The sequence below is a fragment of the Castor canadensis genome, chromosome 4, assembly GCF_047511655.1.
Source record: "Castor canadensis chromosome 4, mCasCan1.hap1v2, whole genome shotgun sequence".
NCBI lineage: Eukaryota > Metazoa > Chordata > Mammalia > Rodentia > Castoridae > Castor > Castor canadensis.
Genome location: NC_133389.1, coordinates 48,368,340 through 48,391,770, shown reverse-complemented (window position 1 = coordinate 48,391,770; position 23,431 = coordinate 48,368,340). Strand labels below are relative to the sequence as shown.

General features: G+C 37.5%; 1 protein-coding gene across 3 annotated transcripts in view; it reads right to left on the bottom strand.

Moving 5' to 3' along the window:
• Ss18 (SS18 subunit of BAF chromatin remodeling complex) overlaps nt 1–23,431 on the bottom strand; it is an 89,863-nt gene that overhangs the window by 31,650 nt on the left and 34,782 nt on the right. For all 3 annotated transcript variants that reach the window (XM_020183885.2, XM_020183886.2, XM_074070118.1), the window contains 2 exons: nt 4,779–4,932; nt 825–1,046 (listed from right to left, as the gene is read on the bottom strand). In XM_020183885.2, coding sequence (XP_020039474.1) covers nt 825–1,046; nt 4,779–4,932 — 376 coding nt within the window. The remainder of the gene's footprint in view (nt 1–824; nt 1,047–4,778; nt 4,933–23,431) is intronic.

The window sequence follows — 23,431 nt, the reverse complement described above, 5'->3', positions numbered from 1 at the left end:
GGATATTTAAAAGAAAAACATGATAACAATTTCATTCTCTGAGACTAGTAATAAGCTAACAGACTCACAGTACTCTTAAGAAGCTATGAGTACAGCAGCACCTCCACTGAACATCTAAAATAGCAAATCATTTGAGAATTACCTTCCAGTGCTAAAACACAGCATCCTTAAACACTCTTCAAGTCCATATAAATGAATATAGCCTTCATAAGGAACATGAGCCTTAGAGAAGATGATTAAGAGAGTGTACTTATAAAGGTAAAATTATATTTTCACAATTATCTAGCTAGAAACAAAATGCTTATTTGTTGATGAGCTTAAAAGAAATTCAGCCCCAAATAAATTGTCCAAATGACAAATAAAAAACAAGCTTGAAAAGCCAAAATGAGAGCAGGTATGGTGGCACACTCTTGTAATTCCAGCACATGGGAGGCTGAGGCACAAGGATTAAGTTCCAAGCTGGCCTGGGATACTGAGTGAGACTCTGTCTCAAAATAAAATAAAATAAATAAAAAGCCAAATTGAGCAATTTAATTTCTAAATTACAGATTTAAACTAACTTCAATCTTAATACTGCCTTTTTATGAGCATGATTATGACTGCTGTTCACTTCAAACTTTTTATTAATCGGCTAACAATTTGATATAATCCTTCTACTTTTAAAGGCTAAGATTCAAGCATGGTGATACACACCTGTAATCCTAGCACTCAGGAAGCCAAAGCAGGAGGATGGAGAGTTTGAGGCCAGCCTTGGCTATATAAAGTCCTGTCTCAACACCTTCCCCCTCCCCCACTCTAGCAAACAATGACGTAGAGCTAGTTACCTTGGTTTGGTTGCATGTTCATATTTGGTCTGGGGCCATAGTTTCCCATTGGTTGACCTTGACTCATTGTCATCTGATTCTGTACTGGCATGCTCTGTGATGATGGCACAGAATGGTTGTAACCTCCCATGGATCCATGGCTACTTGAAGGCATATTCATGGAACTGTTTGTCATATTGAGTTGATTGGGTCCAGGTCCCTGCATAGGCATATGGTTAGGCCCTTTAAAGAAAAATGATCAGAATCAAAATATGAAAGTTAAAGCTGGATTATACAAAAGTACCTAAAGAAGTTTTTTAAAATTATTGCAGTAATAACAAACAACAATGAGTAATCAATAGCAAATAAACAGTTTACATGAGTAACAGAAAATACGGGAAGGTAGATGTTGCTATTGTTCCCATTTTAGAGATTAAGAAAAACTGATGGTTTTTTAAAAAGCCAGAAATATTCTGGAAAAAAAAAGCAATGGGAGAACTAGCTTTGTAAGACAGCCAAAACATAAAACTGAAGTACTCAAATGTGTGTAGTACTAGTGAGCATAAACAAATAGACTAACAGATCAATAGACCAGAATAGCCTAAAAATAGTCAAATATATAATTCAGCAAATAGTAACAGTGGTGACATGAAGTATCAGTTTGCAACAGAAAACTAATTCAGTAAATAGTATTGTGACAACTGGGTAGCCATCTGGGAAAACTAGATTGGTCTCATTCCTTCCATGAAAACTAATTCTTTATGCCTAAAAAATTTAAACAATAAAAAAAGGGAAAAAACAAAAAATACAGTTTTTAAAAGGAGAATGTAAAAAAACAGTCTTGGACGGGAAGGGCCTCCAAGTATGCTAGAAAGCCCAGTGCCATTAAAAAAAAAAAATTGATAGAACAAAATATTTAACAAGACCAAAAAAACCCCCAAATAATCAAAAGACGAAAAATTACTTACAAGATTAAACACAGATGAAACTAATTACTTGGCATGTAAAGTAAACCACCACCACCAATTAAAGAATGGGCAAAGGACATGAATGACATTTCACACAGAAACTACAAACAAGTTCATAAACAAGAAAAAACTGATCGCTTCACTTACAAGAAAAAGCAAATTAAAACTCAATGACACAATGTTCATCTTTCAGATTCTCAAAATTTATGTGTTTTTTGTTTTCATAGTACTGAGGCTTAAACTCGGGGCCTCACAACTCTTGAGCTGTGTCCCTGGTCCTTTTTAGCTTTCAGATGGGATCTCAAATTTCTGCCCAGGACTGACCACAGTTCTCCTACCTATGCCTTCCCTATAGTTAGGATTATAGATAACTATCACTACACCTGGCTTGTTGATTGAGATGGAACTCACTAACTTCTGGCGGGGTTAGCCTAAAACCACAATCCTCTCAATCTCTACCTCCCCAGTAACTGGGATTACAGGTGCTTCTGAGCTACCATGCCTGGCTCTCAAAAGTTTTAATCCAACAATACTATGAAGTAGTAACAAGCACTTTCATATGTTGTTTAAGGAATGTAAGTATTATTTTTATATAGAGCAATTTGGTGAAAATTTTAAATGTATATACTTTTAGCACAGCAATTTCAGTTCCAGGAATTTATCCTGTAGATAAATAATTTTGGGGATGCACGTATGTATGGATGCAAAAATTACTTTTATGATTATGTACATATATTTTTATAGCATATTCATGGAACCACAACTTAAAATATCAAAATATTAGAAATAATCTTTATGTCTATCACAAAGGAACTGTTCAAATAAATGATTACATCCATAAAAAAGAATGTGATACTGTCACCCGAAAAAAATGAGGCAGCTCTTTATACAAGACAAATGTTTGGGAGAAAGAAAAAAACCCATGAAACTTTCAAATATGGGCTATCATTTGTGTTTTCTTAAAAAGATTTTTTTTTTTTTTTTAAAGAAATAGAAGGATAATCCATACTTCTCTGGAACTAGGTGTTTTGAAGAGGAAAAGGACTATTCACATTTTAGTACCTTTTGATTTTAGTTCCATAGGCTAGTTTTTATAAAAATCAATTATTTTTGATAAAGGAATTGTGATTAAGAGGTTATTTGACCAAGAACAAACAGCATAAGTAGCTTTTCAACTTAAGATTATAAAATAAAATACTAAAACTAAAATAGAAAATTAAAAGCCTAGAAGAAATTTTTGTGTACAAAATGGTTGGTTAGATGCTATGAGGAAAAAAATCAGGAAAATAAGTTACTGACCTTCCAATTTTTCTTAAACCTATTTTTGTACAACTATTGTTAGATGAGCTCCCTAACTGTTGTTTAGAAGCTGAACAGTGTTTTGGACAACCTAGGTCATAAACGGATGATAATCTCTGGCTTATAAAAACAATATCACAATTACAAATGGCTTTACACAAAAACCAAAATGTCAGGTTAAAAATAATTGTATCTCAAATGCTTCCTTAGTCTCTTAGGCTTCAATACTATGTGGAGAGTTAAGTCAAAATCCTAATCAGAAGTACTACCATAAAATGTCACAGAATTCCTAACTAGCTAACCTGCTTTAGCACTGTTCTTCCAGTTCTAAAAATAATGTGTCCTAATGAGCTAGATGTGGATTAAACAAGAAGCCTCCTCTTGACTACGATTCTAACTACCAGCTAAAAAGTTAGCCATTATTCCTAACTCCATACTGTACTGGGGCCATCAATGCTGGGAGCCCTCACAGGAAATAGGAGATATCCACTGAACCACATTTACTCCTGCATGATCAATCACATATCAACCTTCTAAACCAGACCACCTTGTGCACTCTCCTTTGTTTCTCTTCCTACAGCTGCCGCCATCCTTGGACACCAATGCTACCAACAACACAATGAGCTGAAGAAGACACTATCCTAAAGATGCTAATTACTAATAAATTGTTCTGCTATTCTAACTTACTTCCATTATTGTTAATTATAGAATGGTTTTTAATTTTTTGGTAATGAAAATAATCTTTGTCTTCGAAGTAAAAATATTCTCATATTAAAGGTATAATGACAGAGGCTGAATCTACTATACTTTGTAAGCACATGTGTATATGTCACAATGTATCCCTCCTGTACAACTATTATATGTTAATAAAAAAATTTAATGAAAAGAAAAAAAAAGTAGCGAATATTCTGCCAAAACTGATGGCTATGAATTGTTGCTGTTATTAAACAGTGGGCTGGAGATATAACCCAGAGGTAAAGTGCTTGGCTAGCATGTGGAAGACCCTGGGTTTGATCCCCAGCAAAACAAAAAAATTTTAAAAGAAAAATAAAGTTTAAAGATACTTTTCAGCAAAATAAGCAATCAATGGCCTAAAAGTTCAAATGAATAAACAGAAAAGGGAATGGCTCAACATATAAGAAAAATTACATTATTTTCCAGCTTTAAGTTTTGCTTCAAAGACAATTTCCATTATTTATGTTATGGTATAAATATGTATTCATAAAAACCTAGATTCAGCTTTAATACCAATGAGGAAATACTAAATACACTAGCACTTCAGAGACTATTTTGTTTCTTTCTTCATGTGTTTTTTCTGCTGTTACTCTGAGATCAATAAATTTTTAAGTAAATAAAAACTCAGGGAACTTTTTATAAACAGATTTAAATTCTTAAGCCATGGCACAATGCCTTTTTCCCCAAAAAAGCTTCTAAAGTCAACTGTATTGCATAGTTTCAGACAGACTAAATTTAGCCAGTTCTGTTCATCAGAGGAATGCTGTGTGTCAGCTACATCAAAGCCCAAGGGCAGCCTGATAAACACTGAATACAGGTCACGTAGCTCTATAGCTAACAAACTCTAAGAGAGCTTGTACTCCGGGGCATTCAAAGCAGTTTTGTCATCAACAATCTAGTATCCCTTGAGCCCCCATGTCGTTTCAGTTGCTAAGCAACTCTGGTGTTAATGTCTTAGAGGAGAAAAACTTACCAGGCATCTGGCCGTTCATCTGGTTCTGCATGTGTGGTGCAGGAGGACCCCCACCTACCATTCCATCTGAAGGCATGTTGTGAGGGCGTGGAGGTGGGGGAGGGCCGCTCTGATTCATCCCTCCAGGACCCATAGGCATATTCTGTGTGGGTGGCTGAAAGAAGACAGTTTAGTAAAACAAGAGAAACAGTTAGACTAATGTATTAAAGATACATATGGGGAATAATAGTTGCCTATACTATAAATTGGAAAGGAACAAAACAACAAATGCATATCAATTTTTTCTAATGCATTTTAATGATGGACTTATTGACATACTTAATACCCCATAATTGTATAAGTTGGCTAATGTAAATATAGTATCTGAGCACCTTTGAACAAAAGTAGACCACAATTAAATTGTATTTTAATTTATAAAATCTCAATACTAAACATGAAATTTTTAACATTCTACAAAATTTTCATTTACTTTCTTAGGATTAATAATGTGCCTACTATTGTTTAAAAAACTAGGTCTCATTTCAACATTGGGCACATTAATGATGGATTTTGCCTGCAAAAGGTACAATTAACAAAAAATTATAAAGGACTCAAGGTCCCAAAATATGATACATTTTACACCGTTTGAGTGTGGGAGGAAGTGGTGGCAGTGGAGGAATGTTTTAAAAGACAAAGACAACACTTGAGCTCAACATTTTTGTGCTGACTACTGCTATAGATTAGAAACATTACTGATGGCCTCCAAGGGTACAGAGACAGCTGCCTCTAAAGGATGCCTTTGGCAAATTTCCTAATGAAATTTTGAAGAAAACCACTGACTAACCTTGAGAGTTCACAAAAGGGCAACCATACAAGATGGTCGACACCTGCTCTCTTCTTGGGGATATTTTGGTAGAGAAAGCAAATGGTTAGTTTCTTTCAAACCCCACTTCTAAGCCTGCAGGAGGACAGGAAGACATTATTCTTTACAAATCTACTTCTGTCTTTTTTCTCTGCTTTTCCATGACCTGAACATATCTAGTCTAATAACTTCCTCCTACCTATGATGACCAGATACTTACTACACACATTTTCAGATTTTGTGAACACTCAAACCTTACTTAAACATTGACTAAAGCACTAACAGTTACAGAAATAATGAAAGCTACTCTAAAAATCACAATTTTAATTCCTTCACTACTAAATCTAAATAACTGCTCTTTTATTTTGATTCAGTTTTCACACAAAAAAATATGAAACATTAATCTTACTTTTAATTATCATTTACATATCATCCTTCAAACCTGGTTAACTTTTTTGTAATTCAACTCATTTATAAAACATTAGTTGGTATTACTATCATTATAGAGTAATGCATATCAAATTAACCCTCTGCTATTAAAAGTCACAAAATCATGACAAAATACAAAAAACTGTCTGAAGGCACTAACAAACAGCTTAAAGAGAGCAGGAAGGGCCATACCTCTTGAGAGAAAGGAGGAATATAAGACCAGCTTCACAATTACCTTGGATTTTTCCTTGACTTTGGTATGTACAGGGTTAAGAGAACCCAAGTAGAAAGCAGCAGTCCTTTGACTGAGGAGAAAAGATTCAGAGTTTTTCACTAACAGAAAACTGAAAACTAAAGAAAGTCCCAGAGAGGAAGAAATGCAAAGAGGGAGAAAATTTAAGAAAACTACTGGAAAACAGCAGTTAGGAGGTTGATGAGTCAAGTAGAGATTCCAGCTACTGTCCACTGCTAGGGAAACAAGGACTAATGTATAACTCCACCAAGTTAGTGGTACCATCATAAACAATTCAAGCTTTTGGTTGCAACTTCAAAAGAGCTTCTACTTCGACTAAGGTCAAAGCTGAAACAGATTAGCCCTAACAAGTTTTATAATTAATCTTCAATAGACTCAAGGTAATTTCTAGTACTTTGCAAACCAAAGAAAAACAACTCTCTTTGTAGTAAAATATGAATGTGAGCTTCTGTAATTGTTCATCCACAATGTCTGATATTCTGTTAAAAATTACAAGTCATTATAAAAAACAATAGCCAACACCTAGCAGGATGTCTATAATAACATCAGAATAAAAACGACAGAAAGCAGAGCTAGAGGCACCAAAAAAGAAAGAAAGAAAGAAAGAAAACAAAAACTACAGAAAATATCACGTGTTAGCAAAAATGTAGAGAAACAGAACTCTCATATATACTGGTGGGAATGGAAAAAGGTACAGTAGTTTATGGTGACAAAGTTGCCATGAAATCTAGCAATTACATTCCTGTAAAATTGAAAACATACATCCATGCAAAACTTGTACATAAATATTCACAACGACATTATTCATAATAACCCAACAATGGAAAAAACCCTAATGTCCACCAACTGTAAATGGATGAACAAAATAAGGTAGATGACTACAATGAAGTAATATCCAACCACAAAAAACAATGAAATACAAATATTTGCTACAATATGGACAAACTTGAAAATGTGCCAATGAAAGAAGCTGGATACAAAAGGGGTCACATTGTATGATTCCATTTACATGAGTGCCTGCTACATGTAAAGACACAGAAACAGAAAGTAGATTAGCTGTTGCTAGGGTAAGAGCAGAAGGGAGAATTGGGACTGATGGAAATGTTCTGAAATTAAATAGTGGTGATGTTTGTACAACCAGGAATATACTAAAAAAAAAATAACAAGTTATATACTTTAAAATGGTGAAGTTACATCTCAATCTACAAAAGAAAAAAGGAAGGACAACCAACAAAATAACTTTAAAAAACACAAGTCATTTAGATTTGGGGGTTGCCAAAGACTTTAAAATAATTGACTTTGGAATTTTTAAGGGGGAGGGAGGGGAAGAGGGAAGATGGAGAACTTCAGCGAAGTCCTAGGATTTTATAAGGGAGTCATGTAAATTACAGCACTAGAAAATACAATCACTGAAATTAAGGAATCAAAAGATCAAAAGTTATAAACAGCAAAAGAGAAATTTTCAGAAACAAAAATACAGAGGTATGAAATAGAGAAAATACAAACAAGAGTATAAAGACCTGGTGGAAAAGTATCACACTCATCTTTGGAATAAATGGATAGCAGTATCTGGAGAATACTAGTTAAAGAGTTTTCCAAAGCTAATGAATGATACTGAGCCTCTACCATTTGAACTACGAAGTTCTACAAACCCCAGCAGACTACAATCACAGAGTCAAAGTATTAAAAACCAAAGTCAAAAAGAAAATCTTAAAGCCAGCCTAGGAAAATCAGAAATACTACATTAAGGGAAGCAGAAAGGTGTATAACACAAATTTCATCAGAAATAATGGAAATAGAAAAAAAAAGAAAAAAATCCAATCAACCTAGAAGTCTATATTGAAAAAAAATCCTTCAAAAAAAAATCCTTCAATATAAAAATGAATTGAAAATATTTTCAGATTAACAAAAAGCTAAGAGAATTTGTTAAAAGGGAGTCTTCAGAAAATTTTTCTTCAGAAAAATACATAAAACTGCATAGCTAGAGAAGTTAGTAAAGAGGAATGAAAAAGTAAACACTAAAGTAAATATAAATTAATACTGATGTTTAAAACAAGAATTGAGACTGATGGAGTGGCTCAAGTGGTAGAGAGCCTGCTTGCTAAGCATGATGCCCTGAGTTCAAATCCCAGTGCCACCAAAAGAATAAGCAAAAATATTTTTTAAATAAATAAATAATCAGGCACTGGTTGCTCATGCCCTGTAATCCTAGCTACTTAACAGGCAGAGATCAGGAGGATGGCAGTTTGAAGCCAGCCTGAGCAAATAGTTTGTGAGACCCTATCTCAATAAAACCCTTCACAAAAAAGAGCTGGTTGAGTGCCTCAACGTGTAGGCCCTGAATTCAAACCCTGGTACCACATATAATAAATAAATAACAACAGACAGCCAGGCATGGTGGTGCATGTCTATAATCCCAGTTACTCAGGAGGTGGAGTTAGGAGGATTGAGGTATTAAGCCAGCCTGTGCAAGGTTAGCACAAGACCTAGGTGAAAAACAAACTAAAAGCAAAAGTATTGGGGGTATGGCTCAAGTGATAGAGCTCTTATCTAGCAATTACAAGTACCTGGGTTCAATCCTCCAGAACTACAAAACTAAATAAATTAACAATAAAATAGCCATTAACAGTGACTTGCAGAGTTTAACTATATGTAGAAATATAAAATATAAGACAAGTCTAACACAAAAGACAATAGGTAATAAAGTTAAACTGTAAAGTTCTTACATATTTAGCAAGCATCACAAAGTACAAATTTACTCTGGAATCTAATAAACCAAAGATGAATATTGTAATCTCTAGGGTTACCAAACAAAAATACACACCACCTACATTACAAATACATAGCTAAAAGACTAATAGAGGGAAAAAAAATGTTTAACTCAAAGAAAGGTAAGAGAGTTATAAGTAGAAAACAAATATCCAGTTCATAAGACTTAACTCCTACTATATCATGTTTTACAATAAATGTAAAAGGACTCTTCATCCCAACTAAATAACAAAGACTATCAGATTGAACTTAAAAAAAAACTAAAACACCAACTATATTCTGTTTACAAGAGAATCAACTTAATTCAAGGGTACAGAGAGTTTAAAAGAAAAAAAAATAGAGTGGGGCATAGTAGTGCATGTCTGAATTCCAGCATTCAGAAAATATCTAGTAAGTTGGAGACAGACCCTATCTTAAAAAAAAAAAACAGAAAAAAGAAAAAAAACAGAGAAGGCAGGGCAAGATGGTGGATTAAAAGCACCATTTTGACTTCATGAATGAGACAAGTCAGATAACACAGGATAGACTATATTCTGAAGAGAAAGAGGAAGAGCATTGAAAATCAAAAAAGATGGGAGAAAACCATAGACAAACCAAAGCAAAAGAAAAGCAGGAAACAATGGGCACAGTGGCTCACACCTGCAGTCAAACCTATCAGAGAGGCAGAAAACAGCCAGTCTGGGCAAAAAAGTTGGTAAGACACATCTCAACCAATAAAAGCTGGATATGGGGGGTGGGGGGGCATGCCTGTCATCGCAGTTACACAGAGAACATAAATAGGAAGATTGTAGTCCAGGCTGGCCTGGGCATAAATGCAAGACCTATATAAAAATAATTAAAGAAAAAGGACTGGAGGTGTGGCTCAAGTGGTAGAGTCTGTCTGGCAAGGCCTTAGTTCAAACCCCATCAACATCCCGCCCCCGACACACACACACACACACACACACACACACACACAGAGAAAAGTTCCCAGGAGGGGGAAGGGAAGTTAAAGACACCATTACAAAGCAAAACAAGCAGCCCTGGGGATAGAACGGCCAATTCTAGCTGCAAGATAAGTCCACATCGCCCACAAGTCTTAAACCCAGTGTGGAGATTTGTGAGTCATGGATTGGTCTGGCATGGGAGGCTAGCATTGAAAGAAAGACATTGTGTAATTTTCCTTATCTCACAGGGTGATAGCAAGGCTTGGTCTTGAGAGACAGCCTATTGTTTTGAGACAGATACTCTGGGGGCCTCAAAACAAGGAATATTTATGGCTCAGGGAGTCTTGGGACACTGTGCTACAGAGTCTGGGTGGGAGAGAGCCACGAGAGGCAGTCAAGAAGAGGGAAAGAGTTTGATGCAGCCCTACAGAGACGTTCACACTGCGGGGAACTGTACCAGAAGCAATATGGCACCACAGGGTCAGAGGCCTTGCCCACACTGGCCAGGAATAAGTGCCATCACCTGAGGCTAGGGCCTACTATTCCACCAACAGGGCCTGCCTCTTGACTGCATGTGTTGACTGCTGGATGTGTCAGAGCCCTGCACCCAAACCTGAATCCCACAGCCTCCTTCTCTGCAAAGGGAAGTGAACTGCTAGACGGGGTCTGTAAGCATGAGAATAGCAGGCAGAGCAAAAAGGTCACTCCGCTCTCCCCCATCTAGTGCAGAAGTCACTGCCCTGTTTTATACCCCCACTCTCTGATGCATTCAGGGGTCCTACTGAGGCTTAGATGCATGCTGCCCTTAGGGACAAAACCTGCACAGCCCATAAGCTATAAGGCTCCCAGAAGCCAACAGCAGCTTCTAGTACACACAGAAGGGAAGCTCCTATAGAGAAAGAGCCCACAAAAGCAGGTAACTGACCCTTTTACCTTTGATCTGAGTAGTGATGGGAATCAGGTCTGGTGCCCTGGCTACTGAATACTTGGCTACTGAGCCATATCTCCCAGTTGGGAGGTGACGTATTGCCTTAGTTATTCATATTACTTGTGTTTCTATGGTGGGGTTTATGTATCTGAGGCCAATTCTTTGGTTGGAAGGGTTTTTTTTTGTTGTTTTTTTGGCAGCACTGGGGTTTGAACTCAGGGCCTAATGCTTGCTAGGGAGGCGTCTTACTGCTTAAGCCATTCCACCAGCTCTGGTTGTTAATTTTAATCACCTTTAGTCTTACAATTGAAATAGTTTCAGTTATCAAGTAGGACAAAAATTAAAGAGGATATGTACAAGCACCTGAATGAATTCAAAAAAGATACAAATAAGCCAGGTGTGAAGGGTGGACTGCAAAAGGTCCCAAAAGGTGATAACTAACCAGGGAGACACTTCTCCTTCCCAGAAAATGTCTGTTGGCACCAGAGAGACATCTCCACCCTTGGGCAATAAAAAAAGGCTATAAAAACTCAATTTCCAACCTGACCCACAGGACCACCGGTTTCTGGGTCCTGCTGCATGACCCATGCAGCCTTTCTCTTTTCTTCTCTACAAATAAAATCTTTCTGACTTCTGCTGCTGGAGTCCACCTTTGCTTTCAATCTCAGAGTGGCCCAAGTACCCCAACACCTGAAAATTTCTGCATGTCATCTGTATATCATCTGGCAACCACAAAGAATACTTCTTCACCTGAGGTACCATGTCTCTTCTGCAGCCCCCATTTCAGTTGAGTACACCAAAAAGTGCTACTCTCTAACTTGGGCTTAACTGTTTTTGTTAGGTATCTGGTTGATGTGTTTAAGCAGGTTCCCATAGTTGGCCCTCAGGGGAAAAAAGGAATTCTGGGGATAGAGACCTCAACAATTTTCTCCTTATCCCTTACCACAACAACAACAAAACACACACACACACACACACACACACACACACATAAATCAATGCTTTCAGACACTCCCTTTCTTTTCATAGAAAATATTGTCTCCCAGGGGGACAAAAGGCTACTTCATCAAGAGTCCCTGTCAAGCCTCCACAGGAGTCCTCCCTCTGGCTATGCAAGCCCTCTTGCTTACTTTACAGCCCCTCATTGATAAGAGTCATTTTTAAATTACAAACCTTCAGCTGGTAGAGGATAACCAGGTACCTGGGTTGCAAGGCCAACAAGCAAAATAAGATGAACATGCAAAAAAAATCTATCAGGGTCACTCCGGCAGAGTGGCTGCAGCCAGATGTACCTACATGTCTTCCCCATGACCTTAGCCACAGGTGGCAGTGGCGGGAAAGCATGGGAGAGAGGGACGCCCTCTCCCACATAGAGGATCTCCTCACCTGGGGACACCTAGGAAAAGGAGAAAGCCCCTATTAAGATAAACAATTTTCCCTTGCTTCCCTTTTTAGACGGTGAATCAAGCTTCCATGATCCTGAAGGATCCCCTGCTTGCCGCTTACTAAAACATTGGAAAGAACTTGATCCAGAAATTCTTCAATGAAAGCGACTCAATTTTTACTGCATCCAGGCCTGGCCACAATATCCCCTGGGATATGGGGAAAAATGACCAAAAAGGAGGGAGCATTAATTATAATACCATTATTCAGCTAGCTATGTTCTGAAAAAAGGAGGGAAAGAGAATTGAAGCCCATATATTCAACTTTTCTTTTTCCTAAGAGACCACCCAAAATGGCTGAGCAAATGCAGACTAGATACCCAGACCATAGTGACCCTTTACAAAAAGCCCCCAAACTCCCTTGAGAAACCAGAACCTAAAAAAACATTTTATGCTCAAGGGCCTCCAACAATGTCAAAGGGGACCTCCCCCATGAAAGAAATCAAATCTTACTAATCTGGAGAAACAGCGAGTACTAGATCAGGCAGTTACAGCTGGGGATGATTATCACTTAGATAAATGTGGTCCTACAGGCCTATCTCAGACCAGGCCCTTGCAAGAGGAGGAGGGAGAGAGGGAAAAAAAAGACAGAGACACTGGATACCTAAAAGGGAATCCTGATTACCAATTCCCAGAGGAGATCAGGCAATGCCTAGAAATGATCCTAAGTGGGACCCTGAAAATGACAAGGAAGAACAGACCCATAGCCACTTCAATCACTGCATTCTTCAAGGTCTAAGTAAAGCCAAGATAAAACACTTTAATTATTCCCAAGTCATGGCTATATAGCAAGGAACCCTTAGAAACCCTAGTAGCTTTCCTACAGGGACTTAAGGATACTTTACAAAAGCATACCAACATTGTACTAGTGTCAGAGGAGGAGATCATCCTAAAAGATGAATTTCTAACACAGTCAGAAATTCACCAGCTTCAAAAGCTGGTGGCTGAAGGGAGCAGAGATCTAGACCAATTGGTCTGTGCACCCACAGCTGTATATTATAATAGGGAATTAGAAAAAGAAGAAAAGGATCTGGAGAGGGAATAAAGAAAGGAAACAGCAGGAGGTTCCAATCACAGCACTCAAAGAGGTTCCCCCAGGGCAGAGTCCAAACTCAAGGACATGTTTTCAATATGGACAGGCAGGCCATCTAAGGAGGGAGTGTCCCTGGAGGAAGTCACCTCCAGGACCCTGCCCCATTTGCCAGGGAAATCATTGGAAGGCACACTGTTGTTGGTTCCCAAGAGAACCAAGGCCAGAGCCTCCCACCCAATGATGGTTCCCAAGGTCTTCCATCCAGGCTCCTGTGACCACCATAAATAGCAGAGGAGCCCCAGGCAATACTTACTACTGAAAAGCACAAGGTCAGCCTTCTTTTCGATACTGGAGCCAGCATTTCAGCTATTCCTTTCTCTCCTGAACCCAGGTCCTCCAAGAAAATTACTGTTCGGGGCATCTCAGACCAGCCCCTAGAGCATTATTTCACTTAGCCTCTAGCCTGCTCCTGGGGAGATTTCTACTTCTGTCACTCCTTTTTAATTGCCCCAGAAACCCCAACTCCTCTGCTAGGGCAAGACTTCTATCTAAATTGGGGGTACAGCTCCTTTTACCTCCAGGAGAGTACTTTTGCTTGCTCCTGATAGAGGAACCAGTAGACCCCATGGTGTGGATGGATGGACATACCATGGGATGGGCATGAGCAGCAGTCCTAGTCCTAAATTATCTCAAGGACCCCTCTTGGGTTCCCCATCAAAAACAATATCCTTTAAGATCAGAAGTTAAGGAGGGACTAATTCCCATAATCAAAGACTTAAAGAGACAGGGACTGCTAATAGAATGCTGTAGCCCATGTAATATTCCTATTCTCGGTGTTAGGAAGGGACCTAAAAAATGGGAGGCTAGTCCAAGATCTCTGCCTGATCAATGAAGCAGTACTGCCTCTCCACCCTGTAGTTCCAAATCCCTACACACTTTTAGCCCAAATACCCCCAGGTATTCTTACTACTCTGTGCTGGACTTAAAGGATGCTTTCTTCTACATTCCCTTACACCCTAATAGTCAACCTACCTTTGACTTTGAAGACCCCACACAAAAGGCTGGACAGGTTACCTGGACTGTCCTCCCTTCAGGGATTCAGAGACAGCCCCCATCTCTTTGGGTTGGCTCTAACCCAAGACTTTGCAGCCACTCGGCTACAATATGTAGGTAATCTCCTCTTCTGTGGACTGACTGAGCCTGTCATTTCATGAGCCACTAAATCCTTATTGAATTTCCTGGCAGACAAAAGATTATAAAATCTCTAAAGAAAAGGCCCAATTGTGTCAGTCTAGGGTTACATATCTAGGTCTTGTCCTGGAGAAAGAAATGAGGACTCAAGGAGAAGACTGAATCCTTCCAATCTTGATGTTTCCTCTACCTAAGACTCTTAAAACAATTGAGGGCCTTTTGGGGAGTGACAGGATACTGTAGAAATCGGATCCTGGGATATGCAGACCTACCCAGGCCCTCATACCAGATCCTTAAGGAAGCACAGAAGGATCCCAAGCCTTTTATTGAATGGGATGACAAGTAAGAAAATGCATTCCAAAAGTTTAAAAAAAGCCCTTATGACAGCTCAAGCCCCAGGTCTCTGGGTACAGGACAAGTTTTTATATGTCCAAGAAAAGGGGGGGTTGGCCCTGGGAGTGGTGACTCAGCTCCGGGGCATCACTCCCCACCCAGTGGGCTACTTAAGTAAAGAATTAGATCAGGTAGCCAAGGAATGGTCAGGATGTCTTCAAGCAGTCACTGCTGTTAGCCTTCTAGTGCCTAAAGCTCAAAAACTTGTCCTAAACCGGCCCCTCACAGATTGCACAACACATGACCTAAGGAGAAATTTTAAACTCGAAAGAGAGGTTACTCTAATAGTTTTAGGGATAACAACAATGATTGCAGCCCTAGCTAAAATAAGCTATGCGATGGTTGCCAATCATGTAACTGCAAAAAACCTAACCAAAGTAGTAGAGGGCACCTCAGACCAGGTAGGCCTTGACATTAAGAACATACAAAGGTCTTTATCGTCCCTTGCCTGTATGGTCATGGACATCAACTGACCCTAGATTTTCTTTTGGCTAAACAAGGAGGCATATGTGCCATCGTCAATACTTCCTGTTGTACACATATAAACACTTCAGGCATTGCAGACTACATTCTCCAACAGGCTAAGTGGCTCCTAGAACAGTCCCTCAAAACTCAGGTATCTACACAGGTATGGCACCAAATAAAATCCTGGCTCCCCTCCTAGCTACCCTTTGTGGGGCCTATAGTTGCCATTATTCTCCTACTTGTTTGGGCCTTGCATTTTAAACTTACTTGTCAAGTTTGTTTACTCTTTCTAGAATCCATCAAACTACAAATACCCCTGATGGAGAGGAAAACGCGGTCTCCTCGATAACTCCTCTCTGGTCAGCCCTAATGCTGTGGGCCCCATCATCACCCCCTGTCAACAGGAAGCAGTCACTGAATAGACTTCATCACCCTATCCCTAACAGCAAGTAGGGTGATCATTGAGAGGGGGGACTTGAAGGGCAAACTGTAGGAGGTCCCAAAAGGGATAATTAGCCAGGAAGACACTTCTCTCCACCCTCAGGCAAAAAAAGGCTATAAAAACCCAATTTCCAATCTGACCCACAGGACCACCAATTTCTGGGTCCTGCTGCATGCCCCCATGCAGCCTTTCTCTTCTATAAATAAAATCTTTCTGATCTCTGCTGCTGAAGTCCACCTCTGCTTTCAATCTCAGAGTGGACCAAGAACCCCAACACCTGAGAATTCCTGTGTGTCATCTGTGTATCAGGTGCAGGTGGCCTAGGTAGTTAGAAGGCAGAGATGGGGGTGGACTGTACTTTGGGGTAAGCAGTTCACAAGACCACATATCAAAAATGACCAGAGCAAAATGGACTGGAGGTGTGGCTTAAGCAGAAGAGCACTGCTTTGCAAGTAAAAGCCCTAAGTTCAAACCCCAGTCCCACCAAAAAAAGAGAAATACAAATAAACAACTGAATGAACTCAACGAGAATTCAAATAAACAGCTGAATGAAATAAAGAAAACAATGCAGGATAAAAGGGAGGAATTCAATAAAGATATAGAAATCCTGAAAAAAAATTGCAGTTGTGAACATGAAAAGCTCAATGATCCAAATAAAAAAACTCAATCAGAAGCTTTATTAACAGAATGAAATAATTTGAAAATAAGAGTGCCAGGAACTGAAAAAACAAGTAGAGAAATTAGATCAATCAGACAAAGACAAAGAAAAATCACTAAGAAAATACAAAGTGACCACATAAGACCTCTGGCTCACCATCAAAAGATCAAACCTGCAAACCATGGGCATAGAAGAAGAAATACAAGCTAAAGGCATAGAAAACATATTCAACAAAATAATAGCAGAAAACTTTCCCAATCTTGAGGGAAGAAAAAGGGGGGGTCATCCAGGTACAGGAGGCTTTCAGAACACCAAACAGCCAAGATTGGAAAAGAAACACCACCAGACATATTACAATCAAAACACTAAGTATACAGAGTAAAGAAAGAATACTGAAAACTGCAAGAGAGAAGTGACAAGTCACATATAAAGGCAAATTCATCAAAGGAACTACAGATTGTTTAACAAAAACTCATACAGTAAAAAGGGCATTCCAAGCCCTGAAAGAAATAACTGTCCAGTAAACCTATTCTCATAAATGAAGGAGAAATAAAAACTATCCACAATAAACAAAAACTAAAGGAATTTATGACACTAAACCAGCACTGCAGAAGACACTTAAAGGAACTCTACACACAAAAAAGGAAGATAAATACAAACAGGAAAATACAAGAAAGAATAAATCACAGTAGATGAATACATTAGCAAATGAGGATTAGAAAAAAGCAATTATTCCAAAAACAACAAAATGACAGGAAATACTACATACCTTTCAATATTAACATTGAATGTTAAGGCCTAACTGAGGTCAAAAGACAAAGATTGGTGGGTTGAATTAAAAAGTAAGACCCTAAACAGGAGGTAGCTCAAGGTGTAGAGCTCTGCATCACAAGCCCTGAGTTCATATGCTAGTACCACCAGAAAAAAAAAAAAAAGAAGAAGAATTAAAAAGAAACTATTTTGGACTGGGATGTAAGCTCAGTGGTAAAGAGCTCGGCTAGCATGCGTGAGGTCCTGGATTCTATCCCCAGCACCTAAAAAGAAAAGAAAAAGAAAAAGCAGGACCTGACCATTTGTTGCCGACAAGAAATGTATCTCATTAGAGTGAGAGAAAGGAAAAAGATTTTCCAAGCAAAAGGTCCGTGAAAGCAGGCAGGAGTATCTATACTCATCTGCTAAAACAGACTTCAAAATTAATCAGAACAGATAAAGAAGGCCACTTCATATTAATAAAGGGAACAATCCATCAAAAGGACTTAATAACTGTTAACATATACTCACCAAACACTGGTGCACCCAAGTTCTTTAAACAAATACTACTGGACAGATACACCCTAACACAAAAATACTCTCACCCACAGAAAAGTAATCCATACAAGATATCTAGAAAGAAACTTCAGAATTAATAAACACTACAGACCAAATGGACTTACCAGACATACAGAGTATTTCATCCAGCACCTGTACAATATACATTCTTCTTAGCAGCCTATAGAGCTTTCTCCAAAACAGACCATATTTTAGAACATAAAGCAAGTTTTAACAATTACAAGAAAATTGAAATAACCCCCCTGCATTCTATCAGACCACAATGAGATAAAATTAGAAATCAACAACAAAAGAAACCACAGAAAGGATTCAAACATATGAAGACTGAACAATGCTTTGTTGAATGACCAGTATATCAACAAAGAATTAAGGGAGGAAATTTTTTAAAAATCCTAGAATCTACTGAAAATGTAAACAACTCAGCGGAACTTCTGGAACATTTTTCTCTAAGGCAGTGCTTAGAGAAAAGTTGATAGCTATGAGCACCTATATAAAAAAAAAAACAAAACCAGACAGATCTCAAATAAATAGCCTAATGACATACCTCAAGCTCCTAGGAAAACATGAACACTACAAGCCCAAAATTAGCAGCTGGAAAAATAAAAATGAACATTAGAGCAGAAATTAATGAAATGGAGACTTAAATATGTGTATGTGCGTATGTGTAAACACAGTTGATGAAACAAAAAGTTTTGTTCTTAGAAAACAAGGTAAGATTTATTAATCCTCAGCCAAACTGACAAAAAAATAAAAAGACCCAAATTAATAAAATTACAAATGAAAAAGGAGATATCACAACAAACACCAATGAAATCCAGAGTATCATTAGGGAATACTTTGAAAACCTATATTCTACTAAACTGAAAAAATCTGTAAGAAATGGATAAATTTCTACATGCATTTGTTCTACCAAAATTGAACCAAAAGGATAAAAATCACTTAAACAGATCTACAACAAGCAATGAGACTGAAGCAGCAATAAAGGGTTTTCCAATAAATAAGAGCCCAGGACCAGACAGAGTCACTGCTAAATTCTAACAGATCTTTAAAGAAAAACTAACACCAATGCTCCTCTAACTATTCCATGAAATAAAAAAAGAAGAAACATTACAAAACTCACTCTAGGAAGCCAATATTTTGTTTTGGTTTGGTTTCTTTGTTTGTTTTGGTAGGTCTGGGGTTTGAACTCAGGGCTTCCTGCTCTACCACTTGAGCTATACCTCCAGTCCCAAGAAGCCAGTATGACCCTGATACCAAAACCAGACAAGAACACAACAAAAAAGAAAATTATGTACAAATTTATTTGATGAACATAGATGTAAAAATTCTCAATAAACTGGCACCAATGGCTTGGGTCTGTAATTCTAGCCACTCAGGAGCAAAAGATCAGGAGGATCACAATTTAAGGACAGTCCTATAGTGAAAATAACCAACATAAGAAAGGGTGGGCAAAGTGGCTCAAATGCCTGCCTAGCAAGCATAAGGCCCTGAGTTTAAACTCAGTACCGTGTCCCAAAGAAATTCTCAATACAACTTTTGCAAACCACATTTAACAAATGAAAAAGATCATACAATGAAAAAGATCAAGTTGGTTTCATTCCAGGGATGCAAGGCTGGTTCAAAATATGCAAATCAGTAAATGTAATACAGCACATATGAATCAAGTACAAAAGTCACATGAACATCTCAGTAGATACAGAAAAAGCTTTTAAAAAAATTCAACAGTCTTTCATGATAAAAGCTCTGAAGAAACAAGGAAAAGACGGAAAAGTACCTCAACGTAATAAAGGCTACATATGACAAACCTATAGCCAATATTATACTAAATGGGGAAAAACTAACATCTTTTCCTCTAAAGTCAGGGATGAGACAAGAGTGTCCACTCTCCTTGCCCTTATTCAATATAGTACTGGAATTCCTAGCCAGAACAATAAGGGAAGGGAAAGAAATAAAAGGGAGGGTATCAAATTATTCCGACTTACAGATGATATGACCTTATACTTAAAGGACCTGAAGAGTTCATCAAAACACTTCTACATCTGATAAACACTTTCAGAAATGTGCTAGGCTATGAAATCAACAACACAAATATTAGTCACTCTTTTATATAGCAGCAATGTACAGGCTGAGGAAAAAAAGCAGGAAAACAATTTCATTTATAGTAGCCTCAAAAAACAAAATCAAACATTTAACTAAGGAGATGAAAGACCTCTACAATGAAAATGATAAAACCTTTAAGAAAGAAACTGAAGATACCAGAAGATGGAAAGACATTCCATATTCATAGATTGGCAGAACTAATATTATAGAAATGGCTATACTACCAAAAGCAATCTACAGATTTAATGCAATCCCTATAAAAATCCCAATGTCATTCTTCACAGAAACAGGAAAATCAACCCTAAAATTCATATGGAAACATAAAAGCCCCCAAATAGCAAAAGCAATCCTGAACAAAAAGAGCAATTTTGGAGGTTTCACGATACCTGACTTTAAATTATACTACAGAGCCATAGTTTAAAACAAAAAAAACAACAATAACAACAAAAAAACTGCATGGTACTGACACAAAACAGACATGAAGATCAATGGAACAGAACAGAAAATAAGGGGACCAATTTCCAATTATTTATGAGGGCATCAAAACCCAACAAGGATATTACAAGAAGAAAAATTATAGGCCATATTCTCAGGTATATAGACACAAATATGTTAAACTACCAGCAAATCAAATGCAGACTTTCTTTTTTTTTAAAGATGGTATATTTTAGCTGATGGACTTAATTCCAGGAGTGAAAGCTGATTTAACTTCTGAAATTAATGTAATACACCTAATTATCAAAGTAAAATGTAGTCACCAGAAAAGTAGAATGATAAAATTCAATACTACTCATAATATATGCTCTCAGAAATTAAAACGAGAATTCTTTTTTTGTTTTTGTTCTTACATTTACTCACATGTGTATACATTGTTTGGACCACTGCCTCCCCCTCCCTCACCTCCAGCCATTTCCAGGCAGAACCTGTTCTCTAATTTTGTTGAAGAGAAAACATAAGAGATAATAAGAAAGACACAGCATTTTTGCTAGTTTGATATGAAGATAGATATACAGAGATTCCTAGCATTGCTTCCATGCACATGTGTATTGCACCCCACACTGGTTCATCTCTACCAGACCTCTTCACTACTTCCTGGTCCCCTTCCCATAATGGCCTTGGCCAGTTTAAGATTACTATATTCACTCCTCTACAGGGAGCATATCAACCACATTCAAGTTTTAGGTTTCCTTCCCTTTTCCTATTCCTTCCATAAGCATTCTCCCCTTAGTGTGTGACCCATGTGCAATAATATTACTGCATTTGCTTTAAGACTATAATCCGCATATGAAGGAGAACAATGTATGTGATTTTTGACCTTCTGAGCCTGGCTAACTTCATTTAAGATAATGTTCTCCAGTTCCATCCATTTATTTGCAAGTAACAAAACTTCTTTCTTCTTTGTGGCTGAATAAGATTCCATTGTGTATAAATACCACATTTTCTTAATCCATTCATTGGTAGTGGGGCATCTCAGCTGTTTCCATAGCTTGGAATAGTGCTGCAATAAACATGGGTGTGTAGGTGCCTTTGCAATAACCTGAGTCACATTCCTTCAGGTATATCCCTAGAAGTGGTATTGCTGGTTCATATGGCAGATCTATGTTGTTTTTTAAGAAGCCTCCATGTTGTTTTATAAAGTTGTTGTACTACCTTACATTCCCACCAGCAGTTCCTTTTTCCCTGAATCCTTGCCAGCATTTGTTGGTGGTGGTATTCTTGATGATAGCTATTCTAACAGGAGTGAAGTGGAATCTCAGTGTGGTTTTCATTTGCATTTCCTTTATGGCCAGGGATGGTGAGCATTTTTTCATGTGTTTTTTGGCCTTTTGGACTTCTTCCTTTGAAAAAGTTCTGTTTAGTTCAGTTGTCCACTTCTTTATTGGTCATTAATTTGGGGGGAGTTTAGTTTGGGGGAGTTTAGTTTTTTGAGCTCCCTGTATATTCTGGTTATCAGTCCTTTGTCTGATGTATAGTTTGCAAATACTTTCTCAAAAAGGAGTATTCTTAATCAAATAAAACTAAAATGTACAGCCAGCATCATCTTACCAATGAAACATTTTTAGGCTCTTTCCCTTTGAATTCATTAATAAAACATGAATATCCACTAATTACACCTATATTCACCAAAACATCCAAACCAATAAGTAAATCAATATTAAAAACAGAAATTAAATAGAGAAAGCAAACAGAAATCAAGACTGGAGAACATAATTATTATGTCTTCACAGATGATTTAGAATTATTAAAGATTACATTTTAAATTACTAAGTGAATATAACAAGGTAACTAGACACAATTAAATATTACTATGTATTTCCAACAATCAGACAAAGAAATTTTAGCACTAATAGCATAAGTAATAGCATCCAAAAATTCAAACAACTGGGAATAAACCTACTAAGAGATTCATGGTGTCTCTGCACTCAAACATTGTTGGAAAAAATTAAAAGAGTTCGCTAAAAACAGACGGATATTGCCATCCTCATTAACTAAAAGGTTCAACAGGACCATCAGTTACTGGTCTTGACCTAGAGATTCCATGCAATCCCTATCAAAATTGCAGCAGGCTTTTCCCAGAAACTCACAAAGTGATTCTAAAGTTTATATGGAAATGGAAAGGACTTAGAACAGCCAGGATAATGAAAGAATAATAATATTGCCAGATATGAAGGATTATGAGGTATAATAATTAAAACATGTGGTTGGTACAAGGATAGACAAACACACCAAGAGAACAGAATACAGAGGTGAGACACAACCCACACGTACAATAACAGCAAAACAACTAATATTCAGTGGTGAAAGAATGTCCTTTCCAATAAAATGGAGCTGGATCAAATGAACAAAAATGAACCTTGAGTCCTTGTTTAGATCACATATAAATTTAATTTGTAACATGAATAAACTTCTTAGAAGAAAATAAAGGCATCTCTTGATGACCTTAACATAGAAAAATATTTCTTAAATAGGATACTGAATTATCCATAAAGATGGATAAAATGAGCTTCATCTAAATTAGAAACGTATTTAACACCATTAAGAGAACACAAAGGGGCTGGAGGTATGGCTCAAGCAGTAAAGAAGCTGCTTTGCAAGCACGAAGCACTGAGTTCAAACCCCAGTCCTATCAGAGATAGAGAGAGAGAGAGAGAGAGAGAGAGAAAGAGAGAGAGAGAGAGAATACAAAGGATTTATTTCAAAGTAGAAATAAAATATATGCAGTAAAACAAAATATATGCAGCGAAGAAATATTTGTTCCAGAATTCACAAAGAACTCCTACAAATCAATTAAAAAATAGACAGGAAAGGGACATTAGAAAGTTTTCTGGCGGTGACCGTATTGTTCTGTAACTTGATTGTGGTGCTCATTATATAGATTTGTGGAAACTCATGTCCCTATACACTTAAAATCGGAAAACTTTATTACATGTGAATTATACCTTAAATGTCACTT